The sequence below is a fragment of the Galleria mellonella genome, unplaced genomic scaffold (genome assembly GCF_026898425.1).
Source record: "Galleria mellonella isolate WM207_F2 unplaced genomic scaffold, CSIRO_AGI_GalMel_v1 utg63, whole genome shotgun sequence".
Taxonomy (NCBI): domain Eukaryota; kingdom Metazoa; phylum Arthropoda; class Insecta; order Lepidoptera; family Pyralidae; genus Galleria; species Galleria mellonella.
Window position 1 is genome coordinate 3896952 of NW_026442130.1, and position 27384 is coordinate 3924335.

The following is a 27384-nucleotide window of genomic DNA, read 5'->3' on the forward strand; positions in this document are numbered from 1 at the left end:
CATTTCCAAGCATGTTTGAGAAAAGACTATTTGTTAAACTATGAATTTAAAATTTTTTAAATTTGTCAACTTTGAAAGGCCCTCCTTTAAAAAAAATGTACTAAAGTGTAAAGTAAGAACAGTATCTTACCTACAGCGTATACCTCGATGTACTACTCGTACTTATTGGATCTTATACATTTTTTTTCCTTTAGTATATTACCAGGCGAATTCAACAAGCCAGTATTCGTAGTAAAAAAAGTTTTTACTTTAAGTTAACCTCTAAGTATTAATTATTTATTTGTGCCTTATAAAATAGATGCCTAAATACATAAGGTACATTTGTGACCAAACAACTATTATCTATTGTGAATGTTGTAATAATTAAAATATATAATTATTATTATAATTTAAGACTTTTGTCATTAAAAATATATTATATTACGTAGATTATGACATTAGGTACACTACTTTACAATAAAAGAATAGGTATTGTTTACACAGCTGTAGTAAATGGGTCATATACGATGAAGTAAATGACTAATGTTTCCCAAGTTTTCTATATTATTATTGATATATATATATATATATATATATATATATATATATATATATATATATATATATATATATATATATATATATATATATAAAATTATACAAAATTCGTCAGTTCGGGTATGTTTGTCCTATTGGTATTTCTGCAGCCACGGAACTGCGCTTGCGTTTAAAAAAAAAATCAAGACCGTATTCATCAAAAATATGACCCTCTTTTTATTGTCAGTCGGCTAAAAGACTGAATGGATTCATTACAATACAAAATATGATGCAACTGCACCCGTATCAAATAAAACATAATCAATGGTCACTATGTCTGATAGTCGATAGTCGACGACTACATAAACGCGACGCGCCGGCTCGCCGGCTCAGAGCTACCGTGAAAGTCAATACACGCTGTCATACAGTGCCCATACAATACACACACGCACGATGTCGAAAAGAGACGCGTCTGTTCACCTTCTCAGGAAGATTGTGCTGGATTTACTTTTATTGTCTGGGTGTAAGTTTTTACAAATACTCTATAAATATTATTATTTAAAAAAAAATAGATTTACCTGTATGTTATACAACTTGTAAACAATCTTGACGTGTTTTTTTTTATAAAAATAACAAAGCAAAATAAATAAACAATTAATTATTTTTTTATTAATCCAATAAATATTAAAATTGCTAATTTTTTATCAATGTTTTTTATTATATGACATATTGTTTATTTTATTTATTTTCTTTTAAAAAGATTAAATTAAAAAACAGACTTCTTAAAACTGGTTATTAATTTTGTCGAATACAAATTGAAATCAAAATCGTAAACGATAAGTAAAACTAAAAATGTGCCCATTCTGACAAAAATTTCGTAAATCAAAAATTCAAAAACAACAACAAATTTTGAGTCTCATACGTAAAGTATCCTGTGCTAAGTTAGGATAGAACCTACCCGTGTACCAAATTTCATTGAAATCGATTCAGTATTTTTTGCGAGAAATAATAACAAACATCCATCCATTTTTACAAACTTTCGCATTAATAATATTAATAGTATATTAAATAAATAACCAACTGATACTTGATCACAATCAATACTTAATTAAGTTTGCGCCAATATTTTTTTTTCTATGGCTTTAGAGACCTCTCACTTACGCCATGCTATATTTAATTCACAGAGTACCCACCTATAAAATAAACATTCTAAAAACCATTCTTTAATTACTCGAATACAATCACAAACAATTTTTTTTTCTTTGTTTTTATTTCTGTTGATATTTTAATCAAAATCTACCAGATTTTACATTCTAACCTTTGTTCATTTTATCTACAGACTCGTATTTAAGTTAACAATTCAGAAATGAATAAGTAGTTAAAAAATATAATTGACATATTTTTATTATCTTTTTATATATTTATTATCTTTTTATATATTTATTATTTATCGACCACATTATAAACAAATGTTTGGCGCGAAAGTCGGATTTAATGCTATATTGCAATATCTTTCAGTCAACTTTTGACAAAATAGCTGTGTACGATGAAAATTATTTATACAGGTGAAATTAAAACTAAAAAATGGTACATAAAACTATCGGTCCATATTAAGACAAAATTTTCATGAATTAAAAATTAAAAAACCTCAAATTGTTTTTAATTTTATTGAGATTGTTTTTTTCTCAAAATACATATCGATTAAAGGGAGATGGCAAACTAAGCTAACGGCATTAGCACAGTCGATCGAAGTTCGGAGCTCAACAGAGAAACCGGCGTACTATGTGGGCAGTATACAAGAGCAGCGCTTTCTGTTTCTTTCTTTCCCGGAAGTGAACTACCTTTATTATTATTAATTTAATATATGTACGCGACGTGTTAGTACGGGAAGCTCAAAATTGTTTTCCGACTCATGTTTCTTTGATGTAAATCAGATTAGATTATACAGATAGAGTGTTTCCATAGAAATACTTCGAGAAAAACGAATCAACTTTTTCATATAATTTTGCGTGATAAATAATTAGGAATGATTCCTCTATAACTTCTACATTTATTCTGTATTATAATTTCTGCATTTTTTAAATGCGTAAACACTCATTTTATGTGTTAAAAAATACGTCGATACATGTTATGCATAAGTATATAGAACACAGATAAAAAAAGACAGCTAATTTGTCAATTAGCTAAAAAAAAGTTGGTCCGTTTTTGAGGCTCGATACTCTATCTATATAATTTTCTTCTATATAACACGCAATGTATTTTACATGTAGGTATTATATACTTCCTTATTTAAAATATGCAACAATAAAGCTCGCTGAATTTAAATAAATACAATACCTACACTTAAATTCTATACAGTTCGAAAATATGTTTATGTGTTTTACCAGAGGGAGACTTTGTACAAAAGTCGATTGCTTGGGTACCTCTGTCCCATTCGTGTTTCAACCGTGAAGCAGTTGTGTTTGCATGGCTGTGTTTCGGTTTGAAGGGTGGGATATGGCGTGAATTTACTGGGTACAGAGGAATAACACCTGAGTCCTCAGGAATGGCAACGCATGGGGGGTATCATGGGCGAAACAGTATACTCTGTTATGTCCATGGTACTGCTCATGTCTATAGGCGACGGTTACCACTTTCCATCAGGTGGGCCGTCAGCTTGTTTGCCATTCTAAGTTTTATAAAAAAAAAAAAAAAAAAAATGTAATATATTTTTTTGTTACATTACATAAGCAAGTTCCCAACACATCTGTAGACAAGCAACGTTATGCCATAACAACAAATACTCATTCTTATGGTGAAACCATAAGAATAAATTAGACAGAGTGGAAGTGACACTCGATACTTTCTTTTGTGAAACGATAATGCCGTCAATATGTCTCTCTCTCTTCTTCACTTCAAATCTCAGATAAAGCGAGAGGGTTGTCACTTTACCATATACCATACCAACTGTTAATTGTTTATTACTAAACGTAGGTTTGACCCATTTTTTTTTTTTGGTTGAGGTTTTGTCGGTAGTTGCCACGCTTGGCAGACGGGTTTTTTAATGGGTTAAAATGGAATGGTAACCCTGCCTGCGCTATCAATATACACTGGCGGGCCAGTGATAGATGATAGGTGAGGACGAGGATGAAGGTGGGTCAGTTGGCCCATCGTAAACAATTCAGCAAGAATTAACCACGATAGTTTCCAGGAAACAGTCGTGGTTAATTTTAACTAGGTATTATTGAGTTTTATCTTTAACTAACTTTAACGCTTTTTACTCTTGAATATTCTGTAGTTAACTTTCAACTTTTCAAAGATTGTTTGTAAAAGATCCCTGTATGAATAAGACAGCTTTGTAAATTAAATATTTTAATATCTCCAATGTAAATTATGTACAATAAAGATCTTATAATACTATACAATAAAATGAATATTATATCAGTCGTTATCTGTCCACTGCTGGACAAAGGTCTCCCCCAGAGACTACCATAAGGTACGGTCCTAAGCCACCTGCATCCACTGAATCCCTATAATGCATTTGAAATCGCGTTTGCTCATACGGGGTCGCTATTAGATTTTTATTCTTTCAACACAAAAAATATAACCGAATTGAGAATCTGCTTTTTGAAGTCATTTAAAAATTCACGCAACCGCCATACCGTCACGCCATCCCATATAAAATAATAAGATATTTGTATGTATGATTAGATGTAGTATGAACGCTATAAACATAAGAGTGACATAAGTATCATTATAAATTGACGCAAAACAATGTACTAGTGCTAAGTGGCAGTCAGTTATGTGAAGAACTATTTAAATAAATGGTTAAATACATAATGAGACACCATTAAATGTGTTTGCAAATCATAATGATGCGAGAAACAAATCTTAGAAACGTTAGTCATCATATAAGTAAATGGTAAAAAAATTTAAGCAGGTTTATTTAGGTAATTCAGATACATATGGAGGGGTCTTATTGTTTCTTGCCATTTACTATAAAAACTATTGGCCCGTGGGACCCGAGATTTGGGATGCAAAGCATTTTGATCGGACTATCGCAGCAGGCCGCATCGAGGTTACTGGTGATCCAAGAGCGTGATAGCTACTTTTTGCGGCGGCGGGGGGAAAGGGATTGTAATGGGTAATAACAGCCCCATTGCTGGCAATATACCATATCAGGTCGGTTCCCATGCGGTTTTCCCTGGAAACCATCGTGATTAATTGTTGTCAAGTTCTTCACGAAATAACTATAAAATCCTATACACTCTTTATGTATGTACATTGTATTTCGTGATATTGCAGTAAATATTGATATGATTTTAATTTGAAGAGATAATCAACTACATACTCATTAATATTTATTGTTTCAGTGGTTGGATGCATATTCATAACTAACTTTCTATGGCAACCATTCGCTCGCGGTTTCTTCTGCGGCGATGAGAGTCTCATGTTTCCTTATAAGAAAGACACTGTATCTAGTAGTATGCTAAGAATTGTAGGCTTGGGTTTACCTATGTTATCGGTAAGTATATATTTCTATCAATTTCTAAATTAAAACAGCTCCCTGGACCTTTGTTTCTACGCTTATAGTTTCTAGTTTTCTACGCTTGATATTAAACTGTTGCATTGTTGACACATTTTTTAAATACACTATCGGGACTAAACACGAACAGGAAATTTACTGATCACCTGCAAATACATTTATACTTTTTAAAACGAATTTATTCATTTTAAAAAAAGAACGTTAATGTTCTATATATAAATATTATATTTTCTTGTAATTGTTTGTATTTATAATAAGTTTACTATAATAATCTTATGAAGAGAAAAATCAATAAAGAGTATTTGTTTATCTATTCAGTTTATTCATTATCCATAGACTAAGCTCCACTTATTATTTTTTTACGCAACTTAGAACGCCAAACAAGCTGACGGCCCACCTGATGGAAAGTGGTAACTGTCGCCTATAGACATGAGCAAGTACCATGGACATAACAGAGTATACTACAATATTTCACCCATGATACCCCCATGTGTTGCCATTTCTGAGGACTCAGGTGTTATTCCTCTGTACCCTGTAAATTCACTGCCATATCCCACTCTTCAAACCGAAACACAGCCATGCAAACACAACTGCTTTACGGTTGAAACACGAATGGGCCAGAGGTACCCAAGCAAACGACTTTTGTACAATGTCTCCCTCTGGTAAATCATATCAATTTAAAAAAATATATCTAAAATTTGGGTAAAAATAAAAATCTTATTTTTTGATTTTTTCTAGAAGACGAGCATGAGTTTTAGATTAAAGAGATTTCCCTTTTCAGATGATCATCTGCGAATGGATTCTATTAAGGAAAGAACAGGATGACGTGATGTGTTTCGGAGTTCGTATCCCGGCCTGGGTCCGGGGGACGTACTGCGCGCTGGCCTCCTTTGCATTGGGCGTTTGTTTCGTGGAATTGACAGCCAATATAGCTAAGAACACTATTGGGAGACCACGGCCTCATTTCTTTGATGTAAGTATTAACTAGAACCGATAAAAAATCTTTATCACAAAAAAAAAACTATTTCAAAACCAGTTATTTCTATTTAAAAACTAAAATACTGAACACCGATTTTAAGAAATTTTCTAACCTTTACAGATTCAAACTTTTTTTTATCATTTATAGAAAAGGTTATACGTAAGTATATAAAAAAAAGAATTATTCAAATCAGTTTAAAATATAAAATTAAAATATAAAATAAAATATAACTGAAATAAAAATCCCCTTATTGAAGTCGCTTGAAAAAGAAAGAATTCAGTTATATTTCTATTTACGTTTGTGACCTCAGAACTTCGTTATTTATAAACCTATTTGGAAAATTCTTTTTTTTTTTAATCTAAAATAATATACTTCCAGATCGATCCTTTAGAAATTTTAAATAAATCGACTAATTATTTTAATTATAATGCCATGATTAAAGTCGGCGTTTTCTTTTATGTTGTTTGGTAATAGGAGGCCTATATCTCACAATGATTGTTTATTAACTCTTGATGTTTTTTTTTTATACGACTGAGGTGGCAAACAAGCATACGGCCTACCTGATGGTAAACGGTTACTGTAGCCTATGAACGCCTGCAATGCAACGTCTTAATAGATTATTAATCGTATTGAAATTTAATATAAAAGTAGTTTAAAAGAAGTAGTAGTAAAAAAGAAAGATGTTTACAGTAGAGTACGATATAGGTTGTTTTTTAAATTTGTCAAACGCAAACGAAGTCACGGATAAAATCTAATAAAATTAATAAATTAAATATATGAATAATAATAAAGGTAATGAAAAAAATTACTATTCAAAAAATGCTTAAATCTAAATTTACCTGAATAAAAATATTTCTTTCTTTCTTTTTTAAATTTCAATAGATTTACTAGATACACTCCTTGCGCCAGTAATTACCGTCTTTTTTTCCTCTACCCAAAGGTTATCTGGAAGAGATTGCTTTAGCGATAAAACCGCCTTTGTTCATCTTAATTGTAATGTATATATTTTTGTATTATTCTTTAAGTGGTGGTTAATCAAGAGTAAATAAATAAATTAAAGTATGTACATTACATTAGTAGGTACATACATTGATTTCATGCACAGACAAATAATTAAAACAGTACTGTATGATAATTATCAATATAACTCGAACTGTTTCTGTATTTTTTCTCGTCCGTCCCGTCGTTTACTAAGCATTTTTTGTGTATCGACCGCCGGACATATATCGAATAGCCATATTATGTGTCATTGATAACGTTCGACATAATTCTATTCATATCGTGTACCTATTACCAGAGATTACGTACAAGGATATAAATTGGTGTTTGTAGTCACTGTTGCCACTTGGTAATAAAAAAATCTTCCGTGATCGATATTGTAATAAAAATCATTATTATTTACTCGATAAGATAAAACTCGATTTGTTGTCTAAACAAGTTTTGAACCGCCTTTAAAAAATGTGTAGGACTGTATTACTTTTGTGCTTCTATTACATAATGTTAATCAGGTATTTTTTTTTTATTATTATTTTTGCTTATCCTATGCTCATTTGTTAATATTATAAAGACATTTTTGTAACATAATCTTAAAATTTTCTTAACTACTTTATCCAGGCGTTTTATTTTGCCCAATTTATATATAAGACAAAACAAAACACCTATGAATCTAGGATATAATTTACCTGTATTGTAAGTTTAATTCGAGCATAATTAAATAATATATATCAAAAGTACCTAATAATAAACTAATAATTACCACCTCTATTCTCTTACATGCAATCAAATATGCTTGCGTGGCTGTGGTTTAAAGAGATATAGCGAAAAGTAAGAGAAAAGACATTAAGAAAAGAACAATCTTTAACCTCGAAATTAGCAATAACCATAGACCATGGTTACAAGTTTTGGATGAACCGTCGATTTTATTGCTTGATTTTTTTATGCAACTTAGAATCGCAAACAAAACTAACACCTCATTTGATAGAAAGTAACAACAATTGGCTAATGACTAAAGACATAAATTATTAATGGAATTAGTTTAAAAAAACTAATTCCATTAATCACGAAACAAACTATATATAGGACTACTATAAATAGGATGGAGCTACGTAGGCTACTTATCCTGTCCTTATCCCTTTTATCCTGGTCAGTTAACATATCCCGGTAATAAAAAAGAGTAATAATTATATTCCAATTTATCAGCTGTGCCGGCCATCAGTGGACTGCAACTCACCAGAGTGGCAGAACCGGTACATCCAGGCGCACGAGTACCACTGCACCGGCAACCAGACGGAACTCTTCAAAGATATGAGGATGTCGTTCCTGAGTGGTCACTCTTCGTGGGCCGCTTACAGTATGATTTATTTGGCGGTGAGCAATTTAAATTTTAGTTTATTTAACTGGTGAAGCTGTTTCAATGAAATCAAAAGAATAGGAACTTATGTTACGCGACATTATTATTATTATTTTTTATACCACTGAGGTAGCAAACAAGCATACGGCCCACCTGATGGTAAGTGGTTACCGTAGCCTATGAACACCTGCAATACCAGAGGTATTACATGTGCGTTGCCGACCCTGAAGAAACCTCTTTACCCCCCTTTTGAAAAACCCCACGCTGTAGTCTCTCGGAAAAACCTCGGCAGGGAGCTCATTCCATTATTTGCCCCGATTGTAAATCGATTTTAATACAATTATAAAAATAAAAAAAATCAGTCATTAGGGTGATCCATTTCTACACAGTAGAACATTTAACCGCTTGATGTTCCTACCAACATCCTAAATTTGTTTGTGGTCATAATTAGTATATTTTTATACTTAATAAGTCATATAACTTATTAACATATAGATTATTGATTCACTCTTGCGCCACCTACCCACTTCTATATGTTCTCCTTTAACCAAAGGTCTGTAAGAGATTGGCCTAGCGCCTAAGACCGCCTTTTGTACCTTTATATGTATATTTGGATCTGTAGTTCATGCTACTGCATTTCAGTTGGATTGATTATGTCATTGTTAATTTTTATGTTTTTGATGCAATAAAGAATTTAAATAAATAAAATAAATAATAACACCTTAGTCCTCAGGAATAGCAACGCGTGGGGGGTGTCATGGGCGAAACAGTATACTCTGTTATGTCTATGGTACTTGCTCATATCTATAGGCGACGGTTACCATTTCCATCAGGTGGGGCGTCTGCTTGTTTGCTAGATCTAGATGAATAAAAAAATGTCTGCGAAACAAAATCAGAAATTACTTATCTCAATGTGATATTTTTACAGCTTTACTTAGAAAACCGCATGGTCTGGCGTGGGACTCGGGTGCTCCGCCACACGCTTCAGTTCGCGGCAGTCATGCTCAGCTGGTTCACGGCGCTGTCCAGGGTGTCTGACTACAAGCACCACTGGAGCGACGTGCTGGCTGGCTACTTCATGGGCCTGGCTGGTGCTATTATTATGGTAAAGAAAAATGTCTAAATTATTAAATAATAACTAACGTGAGTCATACTATATTGTAATTATATATATCGGCTTACACGCGTTTTAAATTCGGGGATGCCCGACTAGTTTCAAACTTAAGATAGATAAGAGCCCGCATTCATGAGCGCGGTTCACGGTAATGTCGCGACCAGCGCCGATCGTATAATACTGTGCAATCATGTTCTTGCGTCGCCGGATAACAAAGGGCCTACCATGAAATGAAATTCTGAAGTTTCGGACTCAATTTCGTGTTTTCGTTCATACCTAATACGGCCCAGTAAATGGAGATTAACATTTCGTTCCTCACAAATCCTACCATAAAAGTCCAAAGGAATAATATTTTAATATTTCTAATGTTTTTAAACTGTAAGTATTATGTAATTTTAACATCAAACTTGTGTTTCGTTCGGCTCCGAATTTTGGAAAACATTTCATGGTAGGCTCTCAGGTTTCATTCCCAAACCACGCTCATAAATAAGAACTTCTATTCAGCTCGAAACTAGTCTGGCACGTGAGTAAAGCCGACATAAATATTTACAGTACAGTTTAAATTATCTCGTACTATTATAATTAAATATTATATTATTATTTGATATATATATCAAAGCATACGATCAGTTAATCCATTTTTTAGACATCAGCAGACTGTCTTATCGTTGAATCAATCCTTTGTTTGTTGGTTTATTTGTAACACTATTGTACAGCAAAAGTTTCAAACTATAGTTCTTAAGAAAAAAAAATAGTACAATAGCAGACTTATCTATATTCTTTTGTTTACATTTATTTCCTTTGTTTCATTAAATTTCACTAGAACACATGTCAATAATATTTATATATATATATATATATATATATATATATATATATATATATATATATATATATATAGTTAAATGCTGCGTACGCATATTACGATATGAGATATTAATTTAGTGTCGATCTTACGATCAAATGAGTCACACGTGTTGCTGAACTTGTGCTTATCTCGCTAATAAACATGTAAACATAATAATTGATATGATAAGCGTTAAATATATTTATTAAATCCGCATTTTAGATCCGCATCAGTAAATGTTATACAAATTATACATTGTACTTGTTTATTTAATTATATACGCATGTACAAAACATTCACTTATAGTAGAGATATTAGGTTATTTCAGTTTCAAATAATTATGTCATTCCCATTGCAAGTTTGTCGTATTTTATTCTTCTTTCGAGAATACAATGCTTTCTATATGATAATAATAAAAGAAATATTAATTTATGACAATAATAATGACGTCACAACAATTTTTTTTATATTAATATTCGAAACAATAATAATCACGTCACTGCAAACTGTTATTACATTTGTACCAGCCCGCATTTCGAATTGGAATCCAAAATAGCATGCCTGCCGCCGTCACTCGACGTTAAAAAGAAATCTTATCAAACCAAATTATGGTTTGATTAGATATTTTTTAATAGGTGAAAATAAAATTATTTGCGTACGCTAACAATATACACTTGCTGAGTACCAGTGAAAAATTATGGGTGAGGATGATGGAGTTAGCCCATCCCAGTTTGACCTTTTCTTGTAATTGTTTGTATCTATAATAAGATTACTATTATAATCTTCTGGAGTAAACAATAAGGACTATCATTAGTCATTTATTAAAAAAAAACAATGTACATTGTGTCTGAAATTATGCATGATCGTACAAAAAAGCATTAAATTAAACTCAATATTAGAAGTATTGAATAACAATAATAAATATATTTCACTTATCCATAATATATACGTCAAATTATTTTTTTAATTCTATGTAGTATTTATCTGTTTGTTCATATGTTTGTTTAAATGTAATATAACAATTTAATTAACGGCCGTGTGGTCCCGGCATAAAATCAACTAAGGGAGGACGAGGCATGGGCAGCAGCGTCCCTCTTAAAACATCTCTAAAGCCTAACAGCGGTTTTTTTTTTTTTTTTTTTTAATGGATGATAATGGAATGATAACCCCACCCGCGCTATCGGTATACACCGGCGGGGCACCAGTGAAGGATGACAGATGAGGATGAAGTAGGTCAGTTAGCCCATCGTGACGAATTCAACAAGAATTGTTCACGATGGTTTCCAGGGGGAACCACGTGGAGGTCGACCTGATAAGGTATATTGCTAGCAATGGGGCTGTCAAACTCCATTGCTAACAATCCTTTTCCCCATGCCTAACAGCGGTTGCCAACCGGCCTGCCAAGCGTGACAACTACTGGAATACCCTCCAAGGGGGAGGCTTATGTTCAGCAGTGAACAGTTAAAGGCTAATATGATATATGACGTATATAATTAACGACTTTATTTTTTCTTTTCTCAGTGGACCTGGGGCACCGATCTAGTGCAGAAGACGAAGAAACATAAATCACTGCCTCAACATGACGTCACACTTACTATACAGAATCACGATACTCCATCGTATTAAGTAATAAACAATATATTAAGACACATTTTAAAACTTAAGGGTTATATTTTAATTAGGAACTTCATTTCTCAATAAATATATTTATATTGCCCAGAAATCACTCAAGAGTACGGATTTTATAAATACATAGAATAAGTAATAAGATAAGAGAACGTTTCTTTTTAAAACATATTACTTTTGTTTTTAAAAATACATAAATAAAATAAAAGGTCGACAGCACATTTGCAATTCTTCCGGTGTTGGACGGTGGTAGTCACTTACTATCAAGTGAGCAGTATGCACGTTTACCTAAGCCCCCTGTGTAATAAAAAAAATCTAATTTGATAATATCTATACTAAGCTGAAACCCAGTGACAGTGTACATTAAACTGGATAACTTGCCTCAAGAAGCAATTAAAATAAAAATTAATGGTTAAACTTTTGTACTAAATAGACCACGTCGATGCGCAGTTTGTAAGAAAAATTCAAAACTGAACAATTAATTAAAATTATTTAGTTTAATTCCAATTTCATCATCATCATCATTTCAGCCATTGTCCGTCCACTGCTGGACATAAGCCTCCCTCATAGACTGCGATAAAGAACGGTCCTGAGCCACCTGCATTCATTGACTCTCTGCAATGCATATGAGGTCGTCACTCTATCTAGTGGAGGGATCGTCCTATACTGCCTTTACCCGTACGCGGTCGCCACTCAAGAACCTTTCTTCCCCATCGGTTGTCGGTTCTTCAAGCTATGTGACCAGCCCATTGCCACTTCAGCTTGCTCATCCTTCGGGCTATGTCGATTATTTTGGTTCTTTTGCAGATATCGTCGTTTTGGATTCTATCACGATTCCAATATCATACATCAATATTTGAAAAATGACTGCTGTAATATACTATAATAAACTTACTTAAATATTAGCATACTAATAGTATATACAGAAATAAACAAAATAATTTAGTAAAAAAAATTCAACAATCATTTTTAGTTTACTCTGCTACTTCCATTGGTGGGCTCCAGCTTGGTACAATTACGAATAATTCCATATTTATTTAAATAAAAATAATAATTAAATATGTAATAAGCGTGTGGTCCCCGAATAGAAAAGATCACCACTTTATTTCCCGTGCGTGCCGTAAGAAGAGACTAAGGGAATTTAGTAGTCGAGGGATAGGCAACAGCATTACTTTTGAAACATCACCAAAGCCTAACTGCGATCACCAACTCACCTGACAAGCGTAGCAACTACTGGCAAAACCCCTCCAAAAAGGAAGCCTTTGCTCAGCAATGGACATGGAATGATGATTATGAATACAATAATAATATATTTTATTTATTTTTTTATTATTATTTTATTTAAATGATAATATTTTACATTAATTATACTAGTCGCTACGAACATGTTGTATCAATATGTTATTAGATATAAGGATATATTTCTTAAACGCCTACTATTTTCATATGAGCAAATTTGTTTTACTGCATTTTCGTATTGTATTATGAACTGTAGATAAAGTTAATTGAAAAAAGAAATAAAGAATTAAAAAGTATGTTAAAAATTTGTTTAATTTAATTTCTTTCACCTAATAAATGTCCTAATTCTCTATCGTATAAATCGACTATTTTTTCCTCGAAATGTCTTCCTTCCTAGTTATTTCTGGCTACTTGAATGATCTATTATATTTATTGAATGAATGAATAAAAACTCCTTAAAAAAATAATACAGATTATAAAGATTAACAATATGTATACAAAAGAAAATTGCTACTAAATTACATAAACTTCATTACAAGCAAGATAAAGAGGCAACAATGGGCGGCCTTACCGCTAAATAGTGATCTCTTCCAGGCAACCTTATGATAAAGATATTTATTGGTACTTTATATAAATATATATATGTAATACGCTTTTACCCGCGACTTCATTCGCGTGACCGTGATATGCTCACTGATTTGGTTAGAAAATAATCTATATTCTTCTCCGTACCGTATGCTATGTGTGTACCAAAAATTATAATGATTGTTTAATACGTTAACAGGTAATGAACAAACAAACAAATTCAATTTCATATTTATAATATTAGAAGGATTTATTTTTAAAAAATTCTCAAAGGGGATAATAATCGTAAATGTATATATTACAATGCGGCCATTGCGGTAGACACGAATACAAAACTATGTCACGTCTATCCGTTAAAATTTTAAAACCAATTCAAAAATATTCGAATGTGTTGAAAAAAATTCATTAAAATAATTTATTAATATTTATTAATTGGCGCATTTAAGATTAAAAAAGACATTATGTACTCTAAGACATGCCTTTGCGTATAGTTAAAGCCTCTACTTGCCTCCTGAGACGGGCATCGGACGAATCTGGTGTATTTTTTTATTCGATTGTAATGGAATGGTAACCCCGCCTGCGCTAACGGTATGCGCTGGCGGAGTACCAGTGAGAGATGATAGGTAAGAATGAAAAGGCAGATCAGTTAGCCTATCGTAATAAACACGCCAGGGGGCACTACATGAAGATCTATTTGAAAGGCTATATTGCTAGCAATGGATTTGTTAGTTCATATTAGTAACAATCCCCCCCAGCCCCTACGACGAATCCTGGTGTGGGCACAGCTTCAGCTCCCCCTTAAATACGCTTATGTATTTTTTATTTCTATTAAAGGTCAATAATTGAAAACTAACAGAAAGAGATAGATAAATTGGAAAACGTAATAAAATTACTCTGTGATAAATCCTGACTCAGATCCGCTGATTACCATATAAAAGACATCAACGAGTAACTTAAATAAAATATTTTGTTATTTGACGTATTTTTATTTTCTTTAGTTTTTTTTTTTATATTAATAAATGCAGAAATCATCATAAATAGAATCCATTAACCCATTATTTCGCCTCTCAACCATACCACCAAGCCCACACACCACCAACCACCGAGGCAACCTCTTTCTTTCTTGTATATGTCGTAAGAGTCGACTAAATTCAAAATTGAAGAAGATATTGCCTAATATATACACAAAAATATACCATAGTGGTCAGAATTGAACAGAGAAACAATGACTTTTTAAAATAATTTGTTAACAGATACATACAGAAGTTAAGGTGAAAGAGATTGTTATTAATGAGGTTTAACAGGCCTATTAATATGGGCTTAATAGGGTATTAGGTCACTCTTCTTCCATTGACTGTCATAAAGAATGGTTCTGAGCCACCTACATTGCAAATTTTGTAAAATAATCAATTTAAGAAATTAGAGTATTAACTCGAAGAACATACACAAATTATATAAATAAAATATCAAGATTTTAACAAAGTATTGTGCACTTAACTATTATGTTTATTTTTCCATTTCAATAACCTTATGTGTACAATAAAGAATAAAGAAAGAAAGAAAGTATTGTTAAATAAAACCAAAAATAGACACATTATTTGTAATAGTGTTGGTAAGCATGCATATTTATATAATGATGTCATTATCATCATATCAGTCATTAATTGTCCACTGCTAAACATGGGCCTCCCCCATAAATATTGCCAGTAGTTGCCACGCTTAGCAGGCGTGTTAGCAACGGCAGTTAGGCTTTGGTAATATATAAAAATTTTATTATGTTACAATATCAAACTTTTTTACTTAAAGGGAAGGTCCCATCTGATGAATTTATTACGGGCTTTAGATCGTATAGTTACTTCACTACGGATAGATAGATTTGTTTATATGCCAGAAGATTGTTTTTACAGATATTGATCTATTGTGAAGTACAATTTTTTTTATACAACTTAGAATGGCAAACAAGATGACGGTCCACCTGATGAAAAGTGGTAACCGTCGCCTATAGACATGAGCAGTACCATGGACATAACAGAGTATACCGTTTCGCCCATGATACCACCCATGCGTCGCCATTCCTGAGGACTCAGGTGTTATTCCTCTGTACCCAGTAAATTCACGCCATATCCCACCCTTCAAACCGAAACACAGCCATGCAAACACAACTGCTTCACGATAGAGATATCCAAGCAATCGACTTTTGTATAAAGGTACTTCTGGTGAAGGACAAATGTTCGCCTTATAGTCTAAAGCATGCAAAATCATTATTGGCTAGGTACTGTATTAATAAGTACTGATTCGATTCCCAGCTAAACTTTAAAGAGGTTCATGTCCACCACGATATCACGATTCTCGGATTCCTCCTCCGTTATAGAACTTGGCAAACAACGGATTTATCTATGTGCTGACGTAATTCCTAAATTAGGAATGTCACAGCTAGCTGCAGACCGGTCAATGAACTTTAAATATCATCAAATTCGTATGAAAACTTTAAATAGAATTTTGTCTTGATATTAGACTGGTAAATGTAAAGACAATAGTGGTGGCAGAAAACAAATATACAGAGGCAAATATAGATAGCGTGAATTTTCTGGGTACAGAGGAATAACACCTGAGTCCTCAGGAATGACAACGCATGGGGGGTATCATGGGCGAAACAGTATACTCTGTTATGTCCATGGTACTGCTCATGTCTATAGGCGACGGTTACCACTTTCCATCAGGTGGACCGTCAGCTTGTTTGCCATTCTAATAATAATGTATATATATATATATATTCATTCATTCATTTCAGCTATTAACTCTACTCTGAACATAGGCCTCACCAATAGATTGCCATAAAGAACACTCTTGAGTCACCTGTATACAGCATGCAGCTCTCTGCAATACATTTGAGATCCTCACTTCATCTAGGTTGCCTTTTATTGCCTTTATCTGTACATGGTCGCTACTCAAAAACATTTTTCCTCCATCGGTTGTCATTTAAGCTTGCTTATCTTTTGAGCAATTCTCCTTGTATATAAATGGGGAATACTATTTATTATTCCCCCTAAACGATTACAGTAGAATTTAACAGAAAAAAAAATACCAATAGGACAATTATTATTTCAACCGTTAACTGTCCACTGCTGAACACAAGCCTCCTCCATAAGGGGGGTTTTGCAAGTAGTTGCCACGCTTGGCAACCGCAGTTAGACTTTTAGAGATAGTTTAAAAGGAACGCTGCTACCCATTGACCATTAAGTTGCAATAATATATATTTCCGACAACCGATGGGGAAGAAAGGTTCTTGAGTGGCGACCGTGTATGGGCAAACGCAGTATAGGACAACCCCCCACTAGATGGAGTGACGACCTAAAATGCATTGCAGGGAGTCAGTGGATGCGGGTGGCTCAAGGCCGTTTTTTAGGGCAGTTTATGGAAGAGGCTTATGTACATTTTATATAGCACATGTATACCAAATTTTATAGTGATTATTTACTCGTTAAAACGTTAAGAAGTAACAAAGAAACAAACTCACTTTCATATGTATAATTTCAATAAGGATATCTGCTTAGATTGAACACATGACTGGTCTTATTGATCTCTATTCTAAAATACAAACTTCCTATATCTTACAGTCCATACAAGTTAACGACACAAGGTGAAATGAAAGGTCACATATTCGTAAAAAGACCAGCAAGTTATAACGAGTGCTTACAATTTAATATTAACTTTATGTCTTAATACACAAAGTCGAATGTGCTCGGGCACGGTTGTGAGAAGATGTAATAATGGTAATACTTTCTCTAGTGGACGATTGCGTCCCGAGCGGACGATGTGCGGACTGGCCGTGCTACCTCGACCACCGGTGGATTGGCAAAGAATAGTAAAATAATGCCAGTTGTGGAAATAGGTAAATATTGTATTATAAATAAACCCCTTACTCATAAAATCGTCCACCTTCTCAAACTAACATAGGGGACAAACAAGTATAGGATTCACCTGATAGTAAATTACTATACCCGCCCATGGCTACTGGGAGAACAACACATAACACCAATAGATGTTTTGCCGGCCTTTTAAAAAAATATGCTCATTTCTTGAAGGTTACGATGTCGTATCAGTTCTGCAATACTGCTGCTGGGAGTTCAACTGTTTGAAGGTCAAAGCATTCATAAAAGAAACTGCCTTGAAAAACACATGGTGGAAGACCGCCACTCATCTAAATGGTTGGGATGGAACTTTAGTTTGTGGCGAATCGGCAACTTAGTCGAAACGTTGACGTAATTCAAGTAAACTACTATAGTCTACTTTAATGATAGCGTTAATTCTTTTTACTTATAAAACATAAAAGATGCATAGAAATGCAAAGAGTCTACGTAGTTTCAGTTGTCTCTTTTTGCGCTAAATTCTTAATTTGAAAAGAAATGGCAAAGCACTTCAATAGCTAAAACAGGTTTTAGTTTTCATGAATAAGGTAAGGTATTTAAGGTAATTGGTCTTTGTTTCTTTTGGTTTGGTTTTTCTGTTTGTTCTTCAGTAAATTGGTAGTACCGAGTTTGTTTTGTTAGTTTTAGTTACGTTTCCAGATATTCATTCTTTAGTTTTTTAAAGGATAAAATAATAAAATAATAATGCTTTATGCTGTAGAATATTGGCCTCCTCCATAGTCTGCCATGAGAAATAAACCTGATCCATATACAATTTAACGATTACCTGCAACATATTTACCTTTCGTTGCTTCAAAATAGGCGGAGTATTGAAAGAACTTTTCTTTTCCGTTGCTTATGAATTTCTAAAATATAATACACCCATAGAGTTTATTTACCCATTTATTATGGGTGACGGACTATAGCTTAACTAACTAAACTGGGGATCATCTAATGGACAAAGTTATTTCCTACGTTCCTGACTCATGTAAGGAGGAAAATATAACAATAAAGTAAAAAAAAATACATGCATACTGTGTAAATTCAACAAATGAGATAGGATTATCTATAATGGAAAAACATTGAAGTTTTACTAAAGAATTCTACAGTAATATCAACCACATTATTTTCAATTATTTTTTAAATTTATTTTTTTATATATTGCCTCAGTGAAGCTGCGTGAATAAATGTATAAAATGTGATAGAAAAAATAAATTTACCGCTATAAATTCTTTGTTAAAGTTGACGCGAGGCCGACCGTAAACAATCAGTCCTCGGCTGGCCCCCGCTCGCGTCGCGCGCCGTACGTACGCCCGTTACACGAGACGCGCTCACCTGACAGGTGTTCTGTGCTAAACATTCAAATTTCGAATGACATTCAAATATAAAAATGAAAGAATCACTCACGTTCGGTTTCTAAATTTTCAAAAGTGCACAAATGTACCGTTGTGGGATTCCATTTCTTTTCCGTTAGCGCGTGTGGCTGTTGTATTGTGTACTGTGGGATCCGATGGAACGTTGATGTAAATGTTATAAAGTTCACCACAGATTGTATTACACGTAAATTCCATATTTTGGCTGTATAGCACACCTACCTGAAACCAAATTGTAAGTTGAAATGTTACAGTCGAGACACTTTTTCTTTTTTAGTCTAAACATAGCTGTATATTGATGTCGCCTTTGCCCAATATATTTTAAACAAGTAATAAGAGAAACGTATGAACAATAACTGTAAATTCTATTGTTAAGAAAATGCTCAATATTTGCTATTTATTGTCGTTTTCATTTCGATTAATGTATCATCAACTCCGATTCTCACCGAGCAAGTGTAAGATCGTTAACCCCTATAAAACGTTATCTATTTACAACCCGTATTTCCATGAGTGAAGAAAAAAATAACAATTAATATGTAAATGGCAACGAGTAACAGCAATAAAATTGTTAATTCTGAAACCTTAGCCTTAAGGTTGCGATACTTATATCATCACTATAAATAAAGATATAAACACTTGAAACTTGTTATATCCAAGTTATTAGAACCTATGTAACAAAATGTTGGCATACAACATGTTGAGGTCATAGATTCTATTACCTCTGAACTGTGGTAGCCATTGCGAAGCACTTTTTGACAGAACACAGTTAACTGAGAGTAAAAAAAAAAACATTTTTTGTCTGTATGAAACAGTTAAAAAAAATTAATACACAGTCGTTTAAACTTATACAATTATTTTAATTATACAATTAAAAAAAATATATCTTTTAATTTTTTTTCATTGTTTCTAATGTAATGTTCTATTTTTTTTTTGATGGGTGAAAATGGTATGGTAACCCCGCCTGCGCTAACGTGATACGCTGGCGGAGCACCAGTGAAGGGTGATAGATGAGAATGAAAACAAACCAGTTAGCCCATCATGATGAATTCATCAGGAATTAACCATGATAGTTTTCAAGGAGAACCGCGAGGAGGTCGACCTGATTGGGTATATTGCTAGCAATGGGATTCTCAGTCTCCATTACTAATAATCCCTTTGCCCCCGATAATGTTCTATTACAAAATAACATGTAAAAATTAACAATTACCCGCTAATTCGTTTTAGTTATTATCTTTACTACTTTTACGTGACTTCTAAATATATCTTCATCATCATCATCATCATCATCATCATTATCACAACCTGTTAATGCTCCAAACACCACAAAAAATTTAACTCTTATTTTTTGTGTCGGTATCATAAAAGTCATAAAATCGGCGCGTACAAATTGAATGCGATAAAAAATAATATATCTATGTCCTTCTCAAAGCCAAATACTGTGACCAAGTCACACTCACTTTCACATTTATAATATTAGTAGATACCCAAGGATTAAGGGTAGGCAATATCTATATATTGTAATTCAAATATCTATACATATATTGGCCCAATAATAGATAACTGATGGAAAGTGGTAACCGTCGCCTATAGACATGAGCAGTACCATGGACATAACAGAGTATACTGTTTCGCCCATGATACCCCCAATGCGTTGCCATTCTTAAGGACTCAGGTGTTATTCCTCTGTACCCTGTAAATTCACGCCATATCCCACCCTTCAAACCGAAACACAGCCATGCAAACACAACTGCTTCACGGTAGAAACACGAATGGGACAGAGGTACCTAAGCAATCGACTTTTGTACAAAGTCTCCCTCTGGTTGTTCTTATAAAGAGAAAATTTGAATAATTGGCCGAAAAAACAAATGTTTTTTTTTATTTCATATAGGTACAAACTGTTCCTAACTGCCAGTAGAGTCTAATAGCTTTTGACAGAACGACATCTGTCGACTACTTTATTATCAATTAGCTGTCCCGGTGAAAATTACTTTACCAAAAACAAAACTATCCTATATTTCAAAATAGAGCATTTATTCAAATTGGTTAATCAGTTTCGGAGATGAGTGAACGAAAACCTTGACACTGACTAATAATAGAGGAAAGGAATTGTTAGTTATGGGGTCTAAAAGCCACATTGCTAGCAATATATACACTATCAAGTCGACTTCCACGCGGTTCTCCCTAGAAACCGCTATGGTTCATTTTTATTGAATTTTTCACGATGGGCCAACTAACCTGCTTTCATTTTTACCTATCATCTGTAACAGGTGACCCGCCAACATATACCGATAGCGCAGGCGAGTGATTATTCAATTTTCACCTATTAAAAAAAATACATACTATGGAGACAGTCTGTTCGAAATTTCGTCAGTCAATGAGTGGTATATATTTCAACTGTACATATTTAGATGTCAAGGCCAAAGAAGGCATTGTACTAGTTTAACGCTGGAATCAAGGCTTGTGGTTTTTATTCATTATTTTGTATTTAAAGATAATTTGGAACAAAATTTCTATATTAGAATTATTTAATTTTTTTTAATTTTTGTTAGAAAGTGTAAATAGCGACTTAACATTTAGGGCGTTATCTACCAGTCAACCGTAGACAGGAATAACAGAAAATATATGTAATTGACGGTGTAACGTAATAAACAATATAAAATTAAAACAATAATTAAAAAATAACATATATATATATATATATATATATATATATATATATAATACTCATATTACCTACATTATATATACTTATATCTTCTTTTCATTTAAGAGTTTCCTCTTGTCCGTACAACTAATTCATGCATCTTCTACCAGCCAGCTCTATCCCAGGCCATATCCTTGATCTCCCTATACGACATAACACCTAGTGTTTCTTTTATATGTCCCATGTAGTTAATCCTCGGTCTTCCTCTTTTGCCCTCCATTTTTCCATCTACTATACTCTTTAAAAAATCGTCATGTCGCATAAGATGGCCCAGCATTTTGCCTCTTCTATTCTCTATTTTTTTTATTTTTTTTAATGGGTGATAATGGAATGATAACCCCACCTGCGCTATCGGTATACGCTGGCAGGGCACCAGTGAGCGATGATAGATAAGGATGAAAGCAGGTCAGTTAGCCCATCGTGACGAATTCCACTAGAATTAACCACGATGGTTTCCAGGGGGAACCGCATGGAGGTTGACCTGATAGGGTATATTACTAGCAATGGGTTCATTAGACCCCATTACTAACAATCCCTTCCCCCCTTTCTATTCTCTATTATATATATTATCTATCTATCTATTATATATGAATATATATATATATATATATATATATATATATATATATATATATATATATATATATATATATATATATAATAAATAATAAATAAAATAAACTCGGACCTACTCAGACATAAGAGAAACATCAGTATCAGACAAAGTATTTAATATGAAACCAACACGGAAGTAAACACCATCGATTTCGAAAAGAATTCTCTGAACCAATTCAGAAAGTCTAGTGCAAGTTTCACATAAATTTACATTGCTACAATGTTTAAAGTCAATAATTTGTATTGAATACTCAACTGGGCCACCAGCGAATGGTTTTGGACTCACAGAGATCACCATACAAACTTGAAGTTTGTATGGTGTACATGTGAACGCAGTAAGAAAGTAAATATTTGAAAACACTACCAATTACCACTTTCCATCACTAGTTGTTTGATTAGAATTCCGCTACCATTTGTATGTTTGTGACAGCCAACAGTCGAATATTGGCTACAACTTTTACTACCAGAAGTTCCACAACCCTCCAACTTAGACATCAATCTCCGACTGTCATTTTGTTCACGCACGTTTTGTGCCACATGTAAAAAAGACTCTAAACGCCTTCAAAAAACCGACTTCAATTGTTAAAAACCAATTATTCTGATCTAAAAACTTAACTATTCGATCGAGTTTCATAAAATTTCTGTGAGATCAATCTGTAAGTATATTCTTTCAGATAAAAAAAATAATTTTCTAAATCGGTTTCGAACTGACGGAGTTATAAGTTAATAAACATAAAAAAATCTAATTAAGAGCCTCCTTTTTTTTTTAAGTCAGCTGAAAATACGGACAAATTAAACAGCTCATTTCCTAACTTAACACCTACTTTATGTACTGACTCACACGGGCAGAGCCGCGGGATACGGCTAGCTTATTATAATTTTCCTATCTTTGTTTCTTGATTCTCATTGGGTTGATTGGAAGAAAACCTTTCTAGGCTCTTTCTAGTTCACCTGTACACTAGAGGGCGGATAATATATAGTAATATCTATATATTTTAGTTACAATATCTACGTATATACTAGTCCAATAACGAATATGGTAAATCTGTTATCCAAAACAAAAAAATTGGATAACTAACTTTTAACATATTCGAAAACAGATATCCGATAGTGAAACCCAATATATAGATATTTAATCGGTATCCATATCACCCGTGCCTACTGTGTACTTCGTAATTTTTTTATAACCAATTTTTCAAATATGAATGTACAATAAAGCTTATACAAATAAACAAACAGAAATACACAGTAACACAAATTGTCATTGTCTGGTTAAAGCAATTTCTTCTGCGGACATTGGCGAAAAGCCACCTATCACGCGGATGTGACAAAAACTATCGAAATTTGGTAATCTAATGCCGAGCACGATTCATATTATCGTAGCTTTTTTTTTTTGCAAAGCCGACGTTTGTTGCGAGCGAACTATAAATGCTGTTGCTACGTCATAAAACCGTTTGTGAGTTTATTATATCCTCTCTCCTAAGCGTAATATGTTTCTCCTAAGTATGTTTTTTTTTAATTTTATTTTTTATCAAACTTGATTTTTTTTCGAAGTACTTGGTGCATTAAAAAAACAAATAACTAATCCAACAATATTAAAGAACCAAGTCGATTGCATGGGTTCTGTCCCATTCGTGTTTCTACCGTGAAAAAATTGTGTTTGCACGGCTGTGTTTCGGTTTGAAGGGTGGGATATGGCGTGAATTTACTGGGTACAGAGGAATAACACCTGAGTCCTCAGGGAGTGCAACGCATGGGGGGCGAAACAGTATACTCTGTTATGTCCATGGTACTGCTCATGTCTATAGGCGACGGTTACCACTTTCCATCAGGCGGGCCGTCAGCTTGTTTGCCATTCTAAGTTGTATAAAAAAAAAATATCAATTACAGCGCTTGCTTTATTGGCATTATAATACGAGTATTCATAGCTATTTAGCCGTGACATTTATCGGGCTGGATGTATTTATCATATTTCCTTTCACATTGAAGTTTTTTATACATATTTTTTTATGCAAATTACCTTATCTGTCTCTCTCTTCTCTATCTCTTATAATAAATAAATAAATTCTACTTCCATCTTTCAATAATAAAATCTGTACCCGTGTGGTCCTAGCATAGAATAGGTCATCCCTTCCTTTCCTACGGGTGTCGTAATAAGCGACTAAGGTAGGTCGAGTGATGGGCAGCAGCGTCCGTCTTCAAAGCCTAACTGCGGTTATCGATCCGCCAGCCAAGCGTGGTAACTATTGGAAAGATACCTCTAGAGGGAAGCTTATGTTCAGCAGTGGACAGTTAAAGACTGACATGATGATGCCTTCACCGTTAATCATCAGACTGTACAATGCAATAAAGGGCCCCAAAACAGGTTGTGTAGAGCTCCAATTTCAAATAAAGCCAAGTGGGCTAACATATTGAAATTAGTAGAAACTCTGCCACCAATGTTATCAAAGACAGGTACCTACATACTGATTGTGCAAGTGATAGATACGTATTGGATACGTCTACTTAATACAAAACCGGTTGGAATTATGCAAAAATAACTCGAAAAGGTGAACGAAATGCATAACAAATCGCATACTTTTCATGCCCACAAACGCATAGTGACGAGTGTTTTATTGGCACTTGGAATGTGAGAGGTGGAATATGAAATAAATGAATGAACTGATTAATGTGACCGCCTTAGATGAGTTATGAAAGAGGATGAAGCAATAGTTGCGTGTAAATGTCTATTTTGATTTAGTTTAAGAATCATAAAAATCGGTACGGAATTGTTGAAAGTATTGTGCAATGTACTTACTAATAAAAAGATTGTGTTCCACAAAAAAACTAACTTCAATCGTGATAAAACCAGTTATTTTGATTTAAAAACTAAACTACGTAATCGATTTTGATAGAATTTCTATAGGACCAATATCCAAAATGGTTTATAACTGGCGTCAGTTGGGGGAAAGGGATTGTTAGTAATGGAGACTGAGAATCCCATTGCTAGCAATATACCCAACCAGGTTGACCTCCTCGCGGTTCTCCCTGGAAACTATCATGGTAAATTCCTGACGAATTCATCATGATGGGCTAACTGGCCTGTTTTCATTCTCATCTATCACCTTTCACTGGTGCTCTGCCGTTAGCGCAGGTGGGGTTACCATATCATTTTCACGCATCAAAAAAAAACTGGCGTCAGTTAGGAGATAACAAATAATATATAAAAATACTACCGTGTGAAACCCCACTGTAGAATGGCTCACCCATTCCTTTCCCGTGGATGTCGTAGGAGCAACTTAAGGAACTGACTAGTCGAGATATAGACAGCAGAGTGTAACCACCTTTGACAGGCAGCTTGGTAACCGCGATTAGATTTTGGTGGTGTTTAAAAAGAGACTCTACTGCTCATCTCCCGAGCATTCAGTATCCTTAGTCGCCTCTTATGACACCCACAAGAAAGAAAGGGGTGACCCATCCTATGCCGGGCCTATACAGCTAGAAATAAAAACAATTGTGTGAAATCCCACTGTAGAATGGCCCACCCATTCCTTTCCCGTGGATGTCGTAGGAGCAACTTAAGGAACTGACTAGTCGAGATATAGACAGCAGAGTGTAGCCATCTTTGACAGGCAGGTTGGTAACCGCGATTAGATTTTGGTGGTGTTTAAAAAGAGACTCTACTGCTCATCCCCCGAGCATTAAGTTCCCTTATTCGCCTCTTATGACACCCACAAGAAAGAAAGGGGTGACCCATCCTATGTCGGGCCTACACATTTAGAAATAAAAACAATTATAATAAAATACGAGTATATAAGGAATTACGTACGTATTTCAATGATTTTTACGCAATACGGCGCAAACTAATTGATTCGCTGTTGGATAGGGTGCGTGTTAGCTCAAACAGTGTCCTGAAGACAATTGCTGGTAAAATGAACTGTCCCATCCTAGAATGTTGGATGGGACAGGTTATCAGTGCAAGAGCGTCATGACCGCTCATTTACCAATATAGGTTAAGTCAATTTATAACTAACAAAATGGGCCTTATTTTGTCTGTTTAAATAAATATTATTATTATTATTTCGTAATAAATATACAAGTTTCACCTCGTATGCACCAACCTTGCGCGGCTGTACTAATTTAATACTAATTAACGCTGAAATGTAGATGACCTTTGATGTTGTAAGATAGCCGCCGTTTACAAGCACTAAAATGACTAAGATTTGCACCATTTGCATAGTGTTTTTTTTAACTGGTGATATTGTTTGTTTGTTACTTCATAGCGCCTTAACAGCGTAACCAAACACTATGAAATTGGGGGAAAGGGATTGTTAGTAATGGAGACTGAGAATCCCATTGCTAGCAATATACCCAACCAGGTCGACCTCCTCGCGGTTCTCCCTGAAAACTATCATGGTTAATTCCTGATGAATTCATCATGATGGGCTAACTGGCCTGTTTTCATTCTCATCTATCACCCTTCACTGGTGCTCCGTCAGCGTATCCCGTTAGCGCAGGCGGGGTTACCATACTATTTTCACCCATCAAAAAAAAAACACTATGAAACTTGCAAAAAACCAAGTACTACATATATGGTGTTAAGAAGGATATAGGGTACTTTTTATTCCAGTTAATGTACATATCTCGATCACTCGGACAATATCGTGGGTAAAAGTATATAAATAAAAAGTTGTAAATCTGTTATTTCTTCTTTTGATAGAAAATCTCTTCATTTTAATTATATTTCAAGTTTATATCTAAAATAGGAATATGCAATATCAAAATATATTAGTTACATATATATATATATATATATATATATATATATATATATATATATATATATTGATCCAATAACGAATATGTTAAAAGCCTGTTATTCAAATAATAATATTGCATTACAGACTTCGATATTCGAAAACAGATATCCGATCGATATGGGTGATATCAAAATGACCTTTTTTGCGCCACCAATGTTTAGAGGAAACCAATATAGATATCAAATCGGTATCCATATTACCTAC

The 27384-nt window shown here is 33.7% G+C and overlaps 2 protein-coding genes across 2 annotated transcripts in view; both read left to right on the forward strand.

The window, feature by feature from the left end:
• The first annotated feature begins 860 nt into the window (after positions 1-860).
• LOC113522008 (putative phosphatidate phosphatase) lies at positions 861-13499 on the forward strand. Its single transcript, XM_052899931.1, has 6 exons — positions 861-1039; positions 4869-5020; positions 5823-6014; positions 8220-8387; positions 9299-9475; positions 11853-13499. Exons 1-6 carry the CDS (start codon positions 970-972, stop codon positions 11955-11957), a joined length of 864 nt encoding a protein of 287 aa, XP_052755891.1. The 5' UTR covers positions 861-969; the 3' UTR covers positions 11958-13499.
• Positions 13500-18963: 5464 nt separating this feature from the next.
• The window catches only part of LOC113521811 (hillarin), an 87887-nt gene continuing 79466 nt past the window's right edge, over positions 18964-27384 (forward strand). The window contains exon 1 of the mRNA XM_031909908.2: positions 18964-19297. The gene's annotated coding sequence lies outside the window, so the exon portion shown is untranslated. The remainder of the gene's footprint in view (positions 19298-27384) is intronic.